The sequence below is a fragment of the Rhinichthys klamathensis genome, unplaced genomic scaffold (genome assembly GCF_029890125.1).
Source record: "Rhinichthys klamathensis goyatoka isolate OS25496 unplaced genomic scaffold, OSU_Roscu_1.1 h1tg000248l_1, whole genome shotgun sequence".
In the NCBI taxonomy this organism is placed as follows: Eukaryota; Metazoa; Chordata; class Actinopteri; order Cypriniformes; family Leuciscidae; genus Rhinichthys; species Rhinichthys klamathensis.
This window is the reverse complement of record NW_026606770.1, coordinates 746,083-766,511: the sequence shown is the minus strand read 5'-3', so window position 1 is coordinate 766,511 and position 20,429 is coordinate 746,083. Positions and strand designations below refer to the sequence as shown.

The window sequence follows — 20,429 nt, the reverse complement described above, 5'->3', positions numbered from 1 at the left end:
AGCGTGTCATTGTAAGATATTGTGTTCCGTGTGTACCGTACCTTTTTCTGCGAGAGCGAGCAGGCCTCTTTGCCAATGGTTTGCAGTGCAACGTGAAGCTGCCCCTCTAAAATGAGCTGTTTGTTATCCTCCACAACATATGCCTAAAATAACACACCATATGATTATTACGATGACATTCTGACCTCAAATTGTAAAGCATCAATATTGTCACCAAGCATTATTTACATCAAAAGATCTTTGAGATAAAGGAGCCGATTTTCTATTGACAAAAAAAGTCATGAACACCAGTATTGTTAAAATCTAGTGCATTGATCCAAAACCAACACTTGCTAAGCGCAAAATAGTCAAGTCAATAGGCTTTATGCCGAGCGTCACGTGACCAATCCGGACAACGGGTCTCATTGCATCCGCTTGTCAGAGAAAGTGTTAACGGCCGTAAGAACTAACTACGACATCTATGGATTTTTAAGGTAATCAGCTAACCTACTAAGTTCACTTTGTTATTGGTGTTTTATGCTATTTAAATATCTAAACGTTAGTGTGAAGAAGAAAAATTAAAAAACTTTTAAATATCAATCTGCACATGCGAGGGACATTGGTTATGCTCATTTTTGCTTGCTCCTTTTAAGTTATCTTGAGTAAAACCGCAAAACATTTCATGAAGCACATACAAAAGACCTGAATCGGAAGCGATGTGACCTGTTTTCCGGCTTGGGTCACGTGACCCTCGGCATAAAGCCCATTACCGGTAGTTTGGCTGGTAATATTTTCAGTAATCATGTTCTAATAAAGGGTTTAAATTTCCCGGGGGCCAGTTGAACAGTTAAAGTGCTTACAAACATTTATTATAACTACACTATTGGTACAGTTACTGATGGAAGGTGACGATATATAATAAATGAGGTGACAATTCTAACCCCTATTGGATGAATAAAAACTATATGCAAATTTGGACTGTACTTCTTATGCTGCGTTCACACTGGCGACATGCAGCTATTAAGTACTACTGGTAGTGTGAAGCTTTAGTGTTAAAAAGTAGTTAACAGAATAAAATAATCATTATTAATCTCATGAATTCTGAACAGTCTTTAGGAGTACATTGTGTTATTTGGTAAATGGTAAATTACTGCCTTAGACAAATATCTTAGGCTAACATGTTAACTTTGATAGTCCTAATAATAATTGCTTTATAAACAAATTAAATTACCTGACCCCCACCCCAAATATATATATATATATATTAGGGCTGTCAGTTAAACGCGTTATTAACGGCGTTAATTTTTTTATCGCGCGATTAACGGTCTTTTTGGCCTAGCAAACTTTGTAGTTTTTTTCACATGCTTTTGCAACAGGACGCGGCATGCGCGGTTTCAATTGATTCATTTCAATGGCTTGCGCCACGCGAGGACGTTTTGTTGCTTCGTCGACCAAAGCGCAAGCGGATCCAGCTAGACCGGAAACAAAACAACAGGCACGCCGCACACACTTGTTTGGGCTTGCGAGCCGGCCAAATAGTTGGTTAACGTTACGTTTTGAGTGGATGACGAGCGCGAGACGCCGAAATGGATGCCAATAAGATTCAGAATGGAAAGGTTACTTTTAAAAAGTTGCCAAATGGTTCCATTGACAAGACCAAAGTGATCTGTGTGTTTTGTCGTTGTGAATTGAGCTATCATCATCGCAGCACGTCCAGTCTGAAATACCACTTGATGATAGCCAAGCATACACACACACACACACACAGCTGATGCGAATTCTCCGCCCCCTCGTCAATATCAGGACCTCGTCAGTATTTCTTTCACCCTTTTATTGATGGACAGTGTTACATTGTGTGAGAGATTATTTGCTCCAAATGAGAATGTTAGTGTGAAATTGAACACTGTATGCCAATGTTGTTTTCAATAAAAAAAAACATTTGCACAAAGCAAGCCGATCCACTTTTCCATGTTGATAAGAGCATTAAAATGAGAAAAAAAATAATGGGACAAAAAAGAAATCAAGAGATATTTAGAATAGATAAAAATGTGCGAATAATTGCGATTAATCGCGAGTTAACTACGACATTAATGCGATTAATCGCGATTAAATATTTTAATCGTTTGACAGCACTAACATATATATTTTTACAATTTCTCAGCAATTGGTAGGAGTTACCTTCCAAAGGATGATGATGTCAAGCTCTACTTCGCTGCATTTTCTGACAATGTTTGTAACACCTTCATCAGTCCCGCTCTGATGCGCGAGGCTGTGTCTCCGCATTTGACTAGCACCGCCTGCCGACACGCCTCCTCTCCTGGGTTCAGCGGGCAGACTCCTCCGGAAGAAGAAATCAGCACATGGAGTGGTAGAGCTGACAATCTAATTTAAGAGGAAAAGCCAAAGAGAGAGAAATATGTTTAGGACAGTTGAGAAGCTGAATGAGGATGACAGTCATTGACTCAATCAGAAAATCCTTCACGGAAAGGCAAGCGTGCCTTTAGTAGGCCCTTCAGTGCATTATCTTGAGTTAACTGTCTGCCAGACAGGATGAATCAAACGGTGATTAATCAATTCACTAAAATTAAAAAAAAGAAATGTATTCGAGTCAGTATCACTGAAATAGTAGTGAGAACAAAAGGGCTTTCTTACTTGTTCATTGCCAAGGTTGAGGTCAGCAAAGGTGTATTTTTTTGCTGCATCTGAGGTAGCTTAGATGTTGAGCACAAAAAAAGTCAGCATGTTCAAACATCAATGAAAAAAAACACAGTTTGCTGCATTTTAATTGGCTGAGATCAGCTGTGATTGTGGATCGAAAGTCACATCTAGGAATTTATTTGGTAAATGTGATTTTAAAGTTTATGCACGCCGTCTTACAGAATAATAAGCAAATAGTTTTTAATATGCATTTCAGAATTTGAGGCCGTGAAGGTTTGTGTATATGTGCATGCACTGGAAGCCTTACCTTCCTCTGTTCTGCATCTTGTGGCTTTGAAGCACAGCTTTCCCCTCTCCCTGCTGGCCAGCTTAGAGTCTGCAAACATAACATGAATTGAAGGAAAAGACAAGAAAGAAGATGAGCGTTCTTCCACTTTTTCTCCGAAAATCTTTCTTTTTGATTCTCCTACATCATAGATCCCCATACACAAAAACAGTTTAGATGCCAAGGCCAGATAATCAAGCATGTTAAAGTTAAAGAATTTCAAAGTAGATTGATGAATGCAGGGCACTTCAAAAGTTTTCCTTTTTTTCTTAAGTTTTAATTAACAATTATTAAAGAACCAACTCGAATAACATATTCAGCCTTTTCGTATGCATCTTTTTAATATGCGGAAACGTGAAAGAAATATAAAAGATGCGGAACATTTTCAGTGTATAATAACTCGAATTCTTACACAAAGACTTTTATTGTGCTCCACAGTGAAAATAAGTAATGTGGGATTGAAACAAATGATGACTGAATGCCTATTTTTGAGTTAAATATTAAAGGATTAGTTCACCCAAAAATGCCATCATAAGACTTTCATTCATCTTTAGAACACAAAATGAAAAGAATTTAAAATGTCTTTCTTCATTTTTGTGAACAAACCTCATTGGTTCTCAAGCACCAAGCAAGCATGTTGAGCCTGTTTACCAGATATGGTGTGCTCTATACATGTCCAAATATGAGAATAAAAGTGTAAATTAAATCTGTTCATCATATAAAGTAATCCCGTCTCTTCAGGAGACTTGGAGTGAAACACATTTAGGTCATATGGATTACTTTTACAATGTCTTTATGTACTTTTTGAAGCGTCACATTTTGGTGAAATGTACTTTAAATGGAGGGACACAAGTCTTTATTTGTGTTTCGAAGATGAACCAGTCTTATAGGTTCTGAATGACAAGCATGAGAAAATGATGACAGAATTTTCTGTTTTTTTGGGGAACTAACAATTTAATAAGTGTGAGAAGCAAATTAGATTAGATCTTCAGAACTCAAGATCTTTTAATCCCATGATGCCTGGTGTGCTTTCATGTCATAACCCTCTGGGGTTGTTCGGCCCAAATGGACCCGAATCATTCAAATAAAAAATGTTAAAAATCACAGCTTCTTCGGAATGGTCCGAAATTTGGTGACTTTGTTGGTATTTGGTATATGAACACCCAAAAAAATTGGGGACAGGATTTGAATAGTCTAAGTGGTTGTAAAAAAAATAGTCACACTCAGGACCTTCAGGTCCAAATGGACCCCCATAGGAAATGAATGGGAAATTGGCAAAAATGTGAAAAAAACAGTTTTTTGGTGCGTACAATCTACAAATCAGCCACAATCCATAAAAAGCACACAACAGTGAAGGGGTGAATCTATAAAACATCAAGAGTGCAAAACAGACACATCCACACACACACACACTTTTATACACATACACACTCATAAATTCAGATTACATAAATCTGTTTTGAATTTTTAAAAATCACAGCTTAATCGGAATGTTACGAAACTAGGTGACCTTTATGGTATTAGGTATGTGAACACACAAAAAAATTGGGGACAGGATCTGAATAGTCTAAGTGGTTGTAAAACTCAGGACCTTCGGGTTCAAATGGACCCCCATAGGAAATGAATGTGAAATTGTCAAAAATATGAAAACACAGATTATTCAATATGAAAACACAGACTATTCAAATAGAATAATCTATTTGAATAGTCTAAGTGGTTGTAAATAAAAAACAAAAAAAACACTCACACTTAGGACCTTCGGGTCCAAATGACCCCCATTGGAAATGGATAGGAAATTGTCAAAAATATGAAAACAGTTTTTTTGTGCATACAATATACAAATCAGCCAGAATGTAGGAAAAATGACTCAACGGTGAAGGGGTGAATCTCTAAAACATCAAGAGTGCAAAACAGACACACACACACTGTATTATATATTTATAATAATCTGTATTATAAAGTAAAACTGGCACTTCAAATTACCATTTAAACCAACCAAATAAACAAAAAACAAGACAAAAATAGTCTTTGAGAATCTGTTATTATATTTTAAAAATCAACAACCTGAAAAAAAATTGGTATATATTTGCAAAAATCACTAGAATCCCCAAGCCTTTCTACAGAGAGCTGTAAAAATGTGCTATTGCGTGATAAAAATGCTCAGTGTGTCCACCAGATGGCATCTATATTTTTTCAAAAATTGCTTTCATGAGGCCTAGGCTTCACTCTAAAATGTAATACAGCTTTGATAAAAAAAATAAAAATAAAAATAAAACATTTCTATTATGTTCAATGGGAAAAATGGGTCATAATTATTGCATAAATATTAATTATAAATCATAAAATATTTCAAAACACCAAAAAAGAAAAGATTTTTTTTTATAAAAACAAGTAAAAAAAAAATTTATGATTTTTTTTATTTAAAATATGAATCCTGCCCATTTGGACCCGAACACCCCAAGTGTGACTGTTAAACGAACAACCCCAGAGGGTTAATCCTTTTTTTCTTTCAAAAACAAAATTACTCAGAGACTAACAACAAGGCAGTATTCATTATTTGTTTGTAACTGTACGTCCGTCCTCCATCGTCTCCTCAGGTTAAAGCCACTCTTTTCCATAAGACAGATAAATTAATTAAAACTACTGAATTAATTAACTTACAAAGGCGATGTGCCAGCGTAAACACAAATACCGCTAAACAACAAGCCGCTGGGCTTCATTGAGAGACTTTGAGAGTTCACACACTTAACAAGCACAAGCAAGAAACTGATTTAAGCCTTGGAAGTGTTACACTCGGTTAAAGATGCATTGTTTAGAAGCCATGAATTCATATCCATATTTTCACATCATTACATTTATTTACCCATCTGAAACAAACGCACACACAGGATTCAATTTGCAATTTAGTGAACAACTAAAATGCATGCGCCTATGGCAAGCCGTTTTAACTTTTATTCATTTCCAGGATATGAATTCTGGATATCAACAATTGTATTTTCACTAGTGAAATGTCACCATAGACTGCCATTCAAAATCAATTGTTGATATCAAGAATTGATTTCTTACTAGTAGAAATATAATTTTTGATATCAATAATTACATTGTTACTAGTAAAAATGCGAATTCCTGATATCAATAATTAAATTATCACTAGTCTAAATGTCTATTCTTGATATCAACAACTGAATTGCTACTAGTAAAAATTTTCATTTTTGATATCTGATATCATTTTTGATGTATTTCTGATATCAATATTATTTCAGATATCTAAAATGGCTTTCTTACTAGTAACAATCACATTCATGATATCAGAAATTAACATTGTCACTAGTGAAAATTTAATTATTGATATCAAAAATGGACATTGTTACTAGTAGCAATTCAATTGTTTATATCAAGAATAGACAATTCAACTAGTGACAATTTAATTCTTGATATCAAAAATAAAGGTTTTTACTAGTAAGAATTGTATTTCTGATTTGTGAAATTGGAATTTCAACTCGTAAGAAATAAATTCTTGATATCAAGAATTGATTTTGAATGGCAGCCTATGGTGACATTTCACTAGTGAAAATACAATTACAGATATCAAGAATTATAGTTTTTACTAGTGAAAATTTAATTGTTGATATCAAGTATTCATATCCTGGAAATGAATAAAAGTTAAAACGGCTTGCCATATGTGCCTGCATGTTTCACACACTCAGCACAATTTGAACATGACCTAATTTCATCTCAGCATTTCAGAGTTGCTGCATCACTCTCTGCAGGGTGTGTAGGAGCACACGTTTCTCGCACGCAGGGTATCAGTGCACCCGTCCAGATGACTCAACACGAACGCAATGTGAACCATTTTCAATGGGCCACTTAAGGGCTGCCGCTCACGGGGTGTATCACCATGTGTTTGTTCCCGCTCCCAGCTTCTTTTGATACTCTGCCCGCTTTTCTGGCAAGCAATCAAGTTCCTCTCCGTCAATATTCACAGTGCTGGCGGCATAGGCGTAATTCTATGGGGGGACAGGGGGACACGTCCCCCCCAATATTCAACGAAGGGCAATTTGTCCCCCCCAATATTTGATCATATTTGGGGCGCGTTTCCATTACAGATTTGCGCAAAACTTTTGCGATATTTTCTAAATGTCGATAAAAAACTATTGCGAAATGACGGCGTTCCATTAACCGATGTTATGCGACTAAAACGTCTTTTTTTCCTCTCGCGATAAGTCATTCCAAAAATCATGGCAACGGACGTTGGTAGGTTTATAGCCTATATCACAGCCACCGCATAGACATTATTATTATTATTGGAAGGAGACGTGGCGTGTTATCCAAGCGTTAATGGCAGGGAAAGACACGGAGTTCCTGGGTGTTTCTCCCTCATTTCTGCTCCGATGTCTTGATTTTGGCATTTCTTTGAGGTTTAGACACTGATCAATAGAATGACTTTATTAATGTCATATAGATCAGTGGGCTTAGAGTCCAGTAGACTATTCCTGTAATTATTGTTTCTTTTATGAATTCAATAAAGAACTCTGTCTCGTATTATGTCCAAACGGTCAGTGTACTTGCATTCATGTTTCTTATTTAACCCGTAATTGCAAAACGAAAAATGAACGGTTGTTGTATTTTTAAAACGCAAAGGTGAACACCAACATTTTAGTTTGACCTGTAGGCCTACACCAAATGCTGCACAAAAAAATAAATTATATATATATATATATATATATATATATATATATATATATATATATATATATATATATATATATATGAGAGAGAGAGAGAGAGAGAGAGAGAGAGAGAGAGAGAGAGAGAGAGAGAGAGAGAGAGAGAGAGAGAGAGAGAGAGACGAATTTTCAGATATTTGTTTATGACTTTTTGCCCCTTTATTAAACATTTAAAATATTCACAAATTAAATGGAGAAAAAAAAAATGTAGATTTTACTGGTTTTCTAAGGCCAAATTAGAACCTGGAAATTATATTTTTCCCGCAGTGCTGAATGAGAAGAGCCATGACCACAGCCTACAGAAAGGGGATGTATAGGTGAGTTAGGCTATAATAAATGTGTCTGAAAAAATAACGAGGCATTTTAATTGTTTATTATTAAACTATTGTTTTCCTAAATCAGTGTCGGCTAAAAACATATCTCCATCTCCGGATGCACCTTTAGAGAGAAATGCACCTTTCATACGGATTACATAATCAGAAGGTATTAGCTTTCGATTCAAATTTGTTCCTTTTAAAGTGGACATTTAAAGCTTCAGTCTACAAAGGCTATATAGCCTATCAGTTCTCGCGCTTCAGTTCACGGAGATCATGAAAGCGCGCCTGATTGTTTTATTTTATTTTACAAAAGCACATCGTTTTCTTGTTATTGTGAGATTACGCAAATAAAAGTAGTTGCGAATGATGTATTATTATATTCTGTATGACCAGAAATGATCGAGTATTTTAAGTTGTTTCGACTGTTGATAGGAAAATGCAAGTGTTCGCGCCCGCGCCACCGTGCCATCCAGTGCGCGCTCCACACCCAGTCCGCACACACACTTGGATATGCGTCAAAATCTTGTGTTTATTTGTGATAATCTTAGCCCTATTATTGTCCAAACTGTATTATGAATGAAATGTGACGAATTGCTTTGTTCCTTTTTTGGATAAAAGCGTCTTCTACATATAATAAATGTTATAATAATGATGATAATTTTTATTATTATTTGCGGACACGGACCCAAAACACACCGCGTATTCTAAGTCAGGTGACTGTAAATGCGCAAAACCCGTTTCCATTGCAGTTTTGCGAAATATTCCTTTTTCAAATTGCCTGAAAAACCTCCTCATGCGAGCGTAAAAACTTTATTGGGATAAACGGGAGTTTTTGCGAAATGGAGTGTTTCCATTGTGCGCATTTTCATTAGGCAATTTCAATTTGCGCAATTTGAAGGGTAATGGAAACGCGGCTTGTATGATTGTGCGGGCAGGGCCGAAAATTCTTATCAGCTCCGAAAATATAAAATCCCGGCCGGTCCATTTCCCAAATCCATTCGACTTGCCTTACACTATACTTTTAGCAAAACCTATTTCTCCTGAAATCCATGTCATGTTTTCCTATCCCTTTAGTAGCTTGTGCATCGTCAGTGAGTTAGGAAAAACCAAACAGAAGAAGAGTTAGGAGCGCGGAAATTGACAGACATTTGGCACTAGGCTATCTATGAATGGTAAATATCCTGTTATCCTGTAACAGTAATTTAATCAAAATGTTTATAGTCACTATATGTTTATAGAAGACTATAAAAGAGAGAGATCACTGACCGCTTTGTTGTCAATTCAGGCCTGTAATTGATGCCGATGCTGTAATCATTGTGAGTAGGCTATACGTTGGTTTGACGATCAGATGTAATAAAATTCCTTGTTGTGTTATACAATTACAAACATTCGGACTCTGACTTTTATTTTATTTTGATTAAAAAAATGTGTGCATGCGCCAACACAAAAAGTTCCACAGCTGTCCCCCCCAATGTGTGATTGACAATTTCGCCCTTGGCTGGCGGTATGTATGGATGTATGTAGGCAGATCGCTCTTTACACGGCACTTTAAAGTAGGGCTGCACGATTTGGGGAAAATGTCATATTGCGATTAATGAAGTCAATATTGCGATTGCGATATAATAAACAAATGGTTTCATGAGTCAACTTGCTTCTAAAGTAAAATGCACACACAGATTAGTGATCATTCTGTGTATTAATGTGTATTTCTCAACTCAAACTAGCAACAACAACTAAATGATTGATAACACCTATAATGATCAATAAACCATTGATGTCTGGATAAAAATGATGACACCCCCCACATTTTAAACGTTAATTATAGCCATCCAACATTACAGTGATTCCATCAATACAATTGAAAGCTATCAACTTTTAAAATATTTATTTAAAAAAATAATAACAGCTTTTAAATTAAGTGAACTTCAAACAATCCTCACATAAACCCATAATAAATGCCATATTTACCTGTGCCCTTCCTGTCTTAACAGGTAGGATTGAGGATTTATATACAGATTTATATACAGAAATTGAATAAAGTTATCAAACAGTCTGCGCTGCATGAATTATAATTTATATATATAGACTAATCCTTATTAAACCTACAAAACTTCTTTAGTCAAGAGCAGTGAGTAATTTTCTGTTCCCTTTGTTCTTTACTGACGGAACGCTTTATTCGCTGCTGGCCCTTTAAGAGCAGCCGTTGCCGAGACGCGGATCTCACACGCGCCTCATTCTCTCACAAGCACAACTCTTTTCGTTAATAATTGTGCATGTTATTGTTCGTTCAAGCTCGAAAGAGAACTGTATCGCGGTCTGTGCATGCGCATTATACTGGTGAGTCACATTCAGGACATTCACAGGCAGCGCGCTCTCTTTTGACTTCTTGTCGTGCAAAATGGTTTTAAGGCATTGGCACGAATAAGAGCGGGATCATGTAACACTAGTCAAAGGATGACAAAAAAGAAGAGATGCTGCGTTCATATAAAATCGCGGCATTTTGCGTTATATAATCGCATAGGTTTGACATCGCGATTACGATTGCGATACGATTAATCGTGCAGCACTACTTTAAAGAAAGATCCGTGTGATGTTTCAGAGGAACTACAAATGTGCAAACTAGTAAAACCGACTATAGAGTTGTCAAAAGTACCGACTTCGGTACCAAATCGTTACTGAAATTTAAAAAAATGTGACAATACCAGCATTTCCCTCTAGCATGTTGAGCGCTGTTGAACGGATTCTTAAACACCTCTGATTGGCCAACATATACGGACTCCGATTGGCCACATTTTTTAATTTCAGTACCGAAGTCAGTACTTTTTGACAACTCTAACCGACTAGTTGGTGGGTTGTCTGAAGTAGGGAACATGATGATTTCCCCTTTTCTAATAATAACCAGCTATATAATACAAGTAAAGAAACCCATTTGTGGAAAAAATCCTAAATGTTTTTTAGGGCTGAAATTGGTAAACGTGTGCAACGTGTGTCAGCACATTTGATAACCTTTCCATTTCATTCTACTTATTTTATAAAAAAAATTGTATGGGAATATGAGATTAATGGTAATTATTTTGTCCTGCTGGAGGGAGCACTTTTTTTTTGACCAGTCAGAAAAATAAAACATGTGCATAAAAAAATCTAGATAAATTAGTCAAGTTTCTGGATGACCATGCTGCCAACCCTTAGAAAGAAATATCTACACAAATCATACACACAGACACAATTTCACCACCACCATCATCATCATTATCTCAGCCAGCAGGACCAGTTATATTCAGCGCCTGAATGCAGTCACTGTATCCATAGTAACTATAAAAAAAAAACTTGAGTGCAAAGGAGAAGAATCAAAACGACTATACTTATGATTATACTGAGCTCCATATGAAACAAGATTAAAGGACAAAAGAGTCAAAATACATATAATTTATGAAGGACCAGCATTATTTGCTTTTGGACATTCCTAGTGTGAACATTTTGCAACACGCAGGAAAACGTAATGGACGTGGTCAACCTGTCACTTCGATCCAGGGTGGCCAATAGAAAAGGGCCTTTCATCCTGGTTGGTAGAGACTGCTCACTGAGACACAGCTTCATTCGCAAGCAAAACTTTTCAACTTGCAAGCCTAAGATTTAGACCCGCAAAAAAGACAGCAGAAAAGAGAGCAAAATGTGTGTTTTTTGTGATGAAAAGTGTACAAAAAATGCACAAAGAAAAATAAAGGTTTTCAATAAACTCTAGGGGTGTAACGGTACACAAAAATCACGGTTCGGTACGTACCTCGGTTTTAAAGTCACGGTTCGGTACGTTTTCGATACAGCAAAAAGAAAGAAATGCCAGAGAAATTTCTTATTTGTTAAAAGAAAAAAATATTTTTAAATAACTGAGTTTTCCTACATCTTGAAACTTTCAGGTTTATAAATGGGGGTCATCTTTGAAGGATGAACAAATGAAGAGTTTGGTTCCAAAAAGCAATAAATCCATTTAGATTAATTTTAGTAAAAGTGTGTTTTCTTTACCAAGAAAGTGGAAAGATGAAAACCACTATTTTCTGTTTCAAACATTCACAAAGCATTTGTAGGTCATAATAACAAAAAAAATAAAATCCAGGTTTTGATTTTCAAAGATTTATTATAAAAACTGATTTTTTTTTTCCCCAAAATGCAATAAATCCATTTTTTTTAAAAAAAAATCAAAATGCAATTAATCCATTGAATCAATATAAAAGTTTTTTTTTTCATATTGAAACTGTTGAAAATACACAACAACGTAAGTTTATTAGTATAATATTTTTTATTAAGAACTGTAAAGAAGATTGAAAACGTTTTTCCTCCTCCCGAGTGCCTCATCTTCTTAATCTCCTCACGTAAATGATTCGATTTCGATGCCTTACGTTTCTTACCCACCGCAGAAACAACCACAGGTTCATCAATGCCGTCAAAATTATTCATTTTTTTGTTTGTTTGTTGATCGAAAAGTACAAAATAGATAAGAAAAACTAGGAAGCCGGGTGTATTTAAGGCGCTGCCGTTACTGTTTACATTGCGTGGAATGGTGCGTTGTGATTGGTTGAGAGCGGATATATCGCATTCTGCAGAGAAGGGAGACTGGCGTTTGTCGCGGTTTGGAAAGAAAGGGAGAAAACATGACAGAATAACACGGCGGATATCGCATTTTACTTAAAATTAAACATTGACTTTTCAATACCAACCAGATACAATACTGATTTTTGCAGTAACTAATTTTTTTTAGAAATCGCGTTTTGGAACCAAACTCTTCAAATAATGTTTTGGTCATCACATTAAAAATAACATTTAAATATATATATTTATTTATATATTATTTGAGTTTTGAAGAGCTGGAAAAAGATGTGTGAAGTACTTGAAAGCAGTTCACTATTCCAGCCAAACTGGTTACAGTTAGTGTTAGCCTACTATATTAAATCCATGGTGAATGTTGCTGGTCTGTGGACGTAAAGTATTACTAGTTCATTCACGGCACAATGTTTCTCCTGGTGTCCACGTCAGCGCTGTTTGATCTAATAGAGATCTAGGGTTAATAACGGAGAAATGTGAATGCTTCTCACTAGATCTCGCAGTGCTGTTATTACTTCAGTGGCGAATTCAAATGTTTTCTTTACTGGATCTCTTAGCGCTGTGTTGTAACAGTGTCGCTTGATCAAGATCGGCTCGCGCTGCACAGATGTTGCTGGTCAAGCGATCCGTGAAGCACAATAGCGCAGTTTCGTTCCGCTTTCATTACGTTTGCCATTTGACGTTGCGCAACGTTGTGGTGGTCGCGCCAGCGCTGATTTTGTCGGCAAGAAAAATGGTCCTAGGAATCGTTCGGTTTGTATGCGTACCGAACCGGAAGCCTCGAACCGAAACGGTTCAATACGAATACATGTACCGTTACACCCCTAATAAACTCCGAATCCTGAAGGAGTGTATTTGCCACAAAAATACGTCCAAGATTTTTTTTTTTTAACTTTGGCCATGTTAGGCATGAGAATCCAACTCTTTAACAGTGTAAATGAGTCAAAATGCATGAAAAAGCATTAGACATCCCCAGGGTTCGAATTATGATTTCATCTTTGTGGGGGTCTCTTTAAAAAAAGAAAAAAAAAGTAGCCTATGAGCAGGCGTGGTGTGTGTGATAAATAAATTGCATAACACTACACTTCATTCTTTTGAGTTCAACATTTATTAATACAGGAGTAGAGAAACGACAATAATAAACCACCTTATATCACCCTGTTGCTAGGCTATGACTTTGTTGTCCTCATGGCAAAGAATGGGCTCTTCAATCCTTTGGTATTTAATTCACTTTTACTTTACAACAAGCAGCAACCGAGGTATAACATGACCAAAAATACGCCCACGCATGGTGAAATAATGTGAAAAGCCAGAAAGGAGGATAATTCCACTTAACACACACATACTGTCAAGAACAGGGCAGGATCATACAAACCAAATTTTAGAACATCTTCCCCTAGACTAATCTCATTCGGTAAAATCCTTATCATGTATTTTAATAATAAGATAATTTAATTAGTATTTTTCATAGACCATCATAGCCTATTGTGTTTCCCACAGTATATTTGTGGGTGGAGTTCGGTAGGCTACCTCTAGGAGGGTCTGGGGGCATGCAAATTTTAGGAAGAAAATTTTGTACATTTTAAAGATAAATTCATTAATCTGGTTCACTTTGAGATCTTTCTCTCATTCTGGTCACCCGAATCCGCTGTTAAAAATCCAACCCCCCAAACCTATGATTTAGATATCTGAATCTGATCATCACATTACAATTATTCAAATTCTCAATGTTAAGCATGATAATATGGTAAAATATCACACTGAAGTAGGCTGATTTAAAATTAACATTTATTTAAATTAAACGTTCTTCTTTGGGCAAAATTACATTTCCTTAATAGCCAGAGGCTTTTTACTCCCTTCAAAGTTAAATTGTCAATGTTTCATTACATCACTGTTGGCAAACACTTTTTTACCTTTATAATTTACCTTTGCATTTTTCCCTCTAATTTTATGTATGCTCCATCTTTCATTTAAAATATTCCTTAATTTGATCAATACATTAAATCAGAAAAATTAGACAGTAGGCTGTTACAAATCAAATCAAATCATTTACATTGAAAAATTACAACTGTATTAAATGCCCTGATATGTTTTCCTTGATTGGTTTTCTCTAAAGAGAATTACATTGTTGAAAACGAAAGTAAAAGAGTGACGCTCATTGTGTTTTACCATTCGAGAGTTCCGTGTCTTTATTCAAATCAACACATTATAATGATTTATCTGTCATTCACCCTCAAAAATGTAATGTTTTTATTATTTGGCTCGCCCGACCCGCAGATTATGATCCGCGCAGCACTATCGGCAAACTATACGGTTTGAGAATGGGCACCGGCCGGGAACCCGCAACAGAACCGTCGCGGTGGAAAAAGTGTGTCTGCGTGTGACTGTCTATCCGAGTTTTGTCGAGAGCCAGAGGCGGCTGCCTCGTACTTCTATATGCAGGAAAAACCCCTGAAAGGAGTTCGCTAAAGTATTGGTGGGGACAATTTTGTCATCTTAAAATATTGATTGGGACTAGTAGCGTCCCCCAAAATATTTTTTTTGCTAGTAGGCTACTTATGTGTATTTAAATGTCTGAAACCTAAAATAAACATTATGTGGTTGAAAACACTGAATAGTTGAGTGATATATGACAGCACTGAGCGCGTCCGTCTCTAGCTCGAAAGCACGTTTGAATTTAGCAGTTGATCACGTGATGCTCCGACCGTTCTTATCATACCGGTGTGATCGTACGCTCCAGGCACCCGCCAAGACTGATCACACCGGTACATGCGAAAGGGTTAATAAATATGCCTCGATATATTGAAGGAAAAAGTGCTTTATTTGTAATTTAAAATAATGGTGCTGATGATTTTAGAGACCCCCACAGGTGTATGATTTTACTGCTTTCATGGGAGCTCATCCTCTCTCTATGGGAGCTCAGCTCCCACTGGCTCCCACGTAATTCGAACCATGGACATCCCCTTTAAAGGAGCGATCCACAGTCTAACAAGCAACGTTGAGCATAACACTTAACCCCAGGTGGCTGAGCGAGGAATAAAAGGAACTGAAACGCGACTAAGTGCATGTTTCCAAAGCATTCAAGAGGATTCATACCTTTCTCTCCCACAGGGTTGATGCACTTGTGCAGCCTCCATTGCCGACTGCTGCTAGACACCTGAACTATGTGGAATTCACGAACACCTGCTTCACTCTGAGAGCACGAGAGAAAGAGAAGATTCAAATCAACACACATCATTTAGAGGATGAGATTAAACTGATCTCCACAAAGAAATCAACTCAGATCACAGAGGAATGGGTGGGAACTGTGCAAACACCAATGAGTTGGCCGGTCAAATTAATATGATAATATACTAATGCAATAGACAGTAATATACAGTTATATACTAATGTTGTATATGATATAATTTAATACTATTATTCTGCTAAAGCCATTTTTTAAAAAAATGTTTATTCAATGCTTTACTCATATTCCACAATAATGTAATGCATTTGAATATGATACAGTATATGTTATTAATTGTACTCTTTTTTTCATTAATATTTACTCATTTTTAAATCAGCTGACAGCCCTGCTTATGATGTGTTTATTTTAACCTGTATGGGAAAAGTAGTTAACTATAAAAATATGTATGTGTTAAAACGTGTCAAAATAAGTAATTGGGCAATATTAGACTTTTTAATCTGTACGAGCAGTACATACAGTTGAATATTAACTTGTGTGAGCTCAATTACCTTATTTTAAAATATAGATTACCCCCTGTTGTCATCTAACGCTCGCTTGAAGAATAAATTGAACACACTAATAATAATTTAATAATAACACTGTTAAATGTAATCTTAAGCAAATCTCAATATACATATTTTTAATTTTACATTATAATGGTGTGATGCCTAAATTCACTTGTAGCATTCAAAGTGCTTTATTTCAGTTTTAAAATTTTGTATTTATTTAGACAGCTTATTATTTTATTACTTTTTCTATAATTTTATAGTGCTGACAAATTGATTAATTGCATTAACAAAAGTTGTTGTTTATATAATACACTGTATGTGTGTAGATATATATACACGTGTGTTTAGATATATATACCGGTACGTGTCTGTGTGTGTGTGTGTAATATATACAGCGGCTTAAATAAGTATTGAACACGTCACCATTCTTCTCAGTAAACATATTTCCAAAGGAGCTGTTGACATGAAATTTTCACCAGATGTTGGTAACAACCCAACTAATCCATAAATACAAAGAAACCAAAACAAAGAAGTTCAGAAATAAAGTTGTGTGTAATAATGTGAAATGACACAGGGAAAAAGTATTGAACACGCTTACTGATATTTATTCAATACTTTGTACAAAAGCCTTTGTTGGTAATGACAGCTTCAAGACGCCTCCTGTATGGAGAAACTAGTCACATGCATTGCTCTGGTGTGGTTTTGGCCCATTCTTCCACACAAATAGGTTCCGTGGGCCTCTTCTATGAATCTTGAATCTTCTATGAATTAACATTATTAATTAACAATGTAACATTATTCTCATCTGAATTATAAATAATTGATTTCTGTATAAAATAATACTACCATAAAAAACACATTCGATTTTCTTTTTTAATCAATGTAGAATGTGTAAGATTAGTGCTCCGAGGACAAGAAATGAAAACCAATGAAATATGATGAATGTCCAAAAGATGGGAACCATAGACTGTTTTGAAATGAGTTGGATAAATATGTTTTGCTTTTAAAACAGTGTGTGTGTGATTTTGGTTGGGTGACAGTTGTAGGTTACAGTTTGACAAGAGTTAACAGTGTGACAAAAGCACAATGTTGTGTTTTATTGCGAGTGTACACAAATATAAGTAAACACTTTGCAGGTTTAATGATCTGTATGAACAAAATGACGGAGTATGTTTTTTTATGTTTCCACTGTTCGATCGCGCCCGCGCCTGTCTCTCTCTCGCGCGCACACACACACACACACTCCAGCATTGCAATCTTGACATTGCAGCCTGTTCATACGCGGTCACAGCAAACGCGAATAGAGCGTCAAATTCGCGTCTAGTTCGACGCTAGTCCAAAGCGAATAAGACACGCGTATAAAGCCAACGTTTGAAGTGAACGCGCGTTCAGAGCTAAGCCGATGCTACAGATTATGTGTCCCTAAAGAACCCGCGTATCTAACAGTAGTTCCGCATTACATTAATTAATTTGCACGCGAGTTTTATTTATTTTTATACCGTGTATTCTCCGTGTAAATTCGTGCACCGAACCGTGACGCCCGTACCGTTTCGGTTCAATACGAATACATGTACCGTTCCACCCCTAATATACATACACACTGTATATACACGCCGATATATTATATAAACAAAAACCTTTATGTTAGATGTGATTAATCTTGAATAATCGATTCGACAGCACTATAATTTTAATATCCGTGCATCCGTAAAGCCAGTGCAAAAAGAAAAAGTATTATTATAAAAAAAAGACACAGCAGCTCTGCATGAGTCGTCCATGTGTGGGAAAGAGCTCACCGTGTTAATGTTTTCCACGTCTACAAAGACCAGCATGTTGCCGTTCTTTTCCTCCCTTCCTCTGCCCTCTTCTTTCTCTCTCTCTCCGCCGTGCAGCGTGTTGCTGCGGCTAGCCGTAGCTCTGACACTGAGAGAGCGACTTGCACAGATGAAAACCGTGTGTCGAAGAACCCTGTGACTAAAAGTTTCAGAGAAAGTCACTGGAAGTCGTGTGGTAATTTTCAGACACTAAATTATGTACAGTAGCAGCTCAATTAGTCCCCTTTAAACTTCAGACAGCAAATTTCCAAATGAAAATGTATGCGCTCGTGTTAAATTATCGTGGCAGAAATGAGGGATATACATATTGAATTTTATTAGATGATGTACATGTATTAAATGTGAAATATAGGTCAAATTACAGAAACCAATGGTTAACTTTAATAAGAGTAGAGTTCTAACTTAGTAAGAATATTAAAAAATTAGGCTGTTAAAATTGTACAGTTACTCTGTGTTATGAAATAAATTTACGGTACATCAGTGTCCCAACTCAAGCTACTGTTAAATGTGCATTTCCAAGAGACAAAACATTGGATGGATGAATGGATGGGATTGGATGGTTGATATCTTTCTAAAAATCCCTCTTTTGACCCCATAAATCCAAGTGCAAGTAGTAAATCAATGACAGTCCAACAATATTTTCCAAAATGACAATTGAGTGAATACAGCCAAAAAGGCTGCACTTGCCTAAGGAAACCTTCTTAAACAAACCCTGTTCACTGTATTGTAATTATTATTAGTAAAAAAAGTGGCCACGTACCTGAGTTTGGCAGTCTTCTCTGTACTCTCATAGTAAAACAGGAAGTTGATTTCATGCACACCCTCTACTTCAGGCCCCCTCAGCCACAGCGGGATCTGTAACGCCTCCCCTGGTCCCAGCACACCTCGTGACAAGGGAATCTCCGCCACCATCGGCCGGTCACCACTGGTGACCCCGAACGCTGCTGGTGACACGAGCGACACTGTGGCCACTGACGGGGGCATGGACACAGTCTTGTAGGCGGAGCAGTGCTCTGCTGCTGTGGGGGTCACTGGGGTGAGGTCAGAGGCGGCACTTCCGAATGTGAAGAACTCTGGGTGTGTGGACGCCACCCGAAGACCAGTAAGAGGGACTGCACTCACGTTCACAAACTCCACCCACGCTTTTCGGATCTCACCACACAATAAACCAGTGGGGAAGTTAATAAAAAACACCTGAGAGGAAAAGGAAAGAGAAATCGTGTTTACATGGTTTATCTCACAGAGGACTGACTACTTGCATAAAGTCTGGTCCACGCGTAGCTTGTTCTCGCCAAGAATCGCCACTTAACCCTTTTACTGTAGGTGCAGAGAGAAACTGCCAGTTTATTTTGTTACCCCTTATATGTATATACACTACCGTTCAAAAGTTTGGGGTCGGTACGATTTTAAATACTTTTAAAAGAATTCTCTTCTGCTAACCATGGCTGCGCTTATTTGATTAAAAATACAACAAAAATCAGTTATAGTATTAAATATTATTCCAGTGTAAATCAGCTGTTTTCTGTGTGAATATATAGTAAAGTGTAATTTATTCCTGTGATCAAAGCTGAATTTTCAGCATCACCAGTGTCAGTGTCTTCAGTGTCAAATGATCCTTCACAAATCAGTATAATATGAGGATTTGATGCTCAAGAAACATTTATTATTATTATCAATGTTGAAACAGTTGTTGGTCTGTCAGTTATACAGTTTTTTTTTTTTTTTTTTAGGATTCTTTGATGAATAGGAAGTTCAAAAGAACAGCATTTGTTTGAAATAGAATCTTTTGTAACATTATAAATGTCTTTACTGTCCTTGATAAATAAAAGTATTGATTTCTTTCCTCCAAAAAATAAAAATAAAATTCTCACTGACCCCAAACTTTTGAACGGTAGTGTATATAGTCATGTGAAAAAGAAAACAATCAAAAATCATCTGGTCCTTGGGTAGGTCTTAAAATTACGTAATACAACCTCAGATGAACAACATCACATAACATATTACACCATGTCATTATTTATTTAACAAAAACTAGGGCAAAATGGAACCCTTACTGCTTCAATACGAATTAAGAGGGTGATTAGCAGTCAGGCGCTGCTAATCAACTGTCTTTGATTAATTGATCATCAGCAAGTGTGATCCCCTCTATAAAGCAGAAGTTTTGGCAGTTTGCCGGTCTGGAGCATTCAGGTGTGTGTTAACAATGTGACATCAGCAATGATCTTAGAGAAGCAATTATTGCTGCTATCAATCTGAG

The 20,429-nt window shown here is 36.5% G+C and overlaps 1 protein-coding gene across 3 annotated transcripts in view; it reads right to left on the bottom strand.

Annotated features, from left to right (window-relative positions):
- Nucleotides 1-20,429, bottom strand: part of trappc8 (trafficking protein particle complex subunit 8) — a 122,507-nt gene that overhangs the window by 13,650 nt on the left and 88,428 nt on the right. For all 3 annotated transcript variants that reach the window (XM_056266417.1, XM_056266415.1, XM_056266418.1), the window contains 7 exons: nt 18,933-19,366; nt 18,134-18,311; nt 15,699-15,795; nt 2,945-3,013; nt 2,632-2,690; nt 2,158-2,361; nt 42-143 (listed from right to left, as the gene is read on the bottom strand). In XM_056266417.1, coding sequence (XP_056122392.1) covers nt 42-143; nt 2,158-2,361; nt 2,632-2,690; nt 2,945-3,013; nt 15,699-15,795; nt 18,134-18,311; nt 18,933-19,366 — 1,143 coding nt within the window. The remainder of the gene's footprint in view (nt 1-41; nt 144-2,157; nt 2,362-2,631; nt 2,691-2,944; nt 3,014-15,698; nt 15,796-18,133; nt 18,312-18,932; nt 19,367-20,429) is intronic.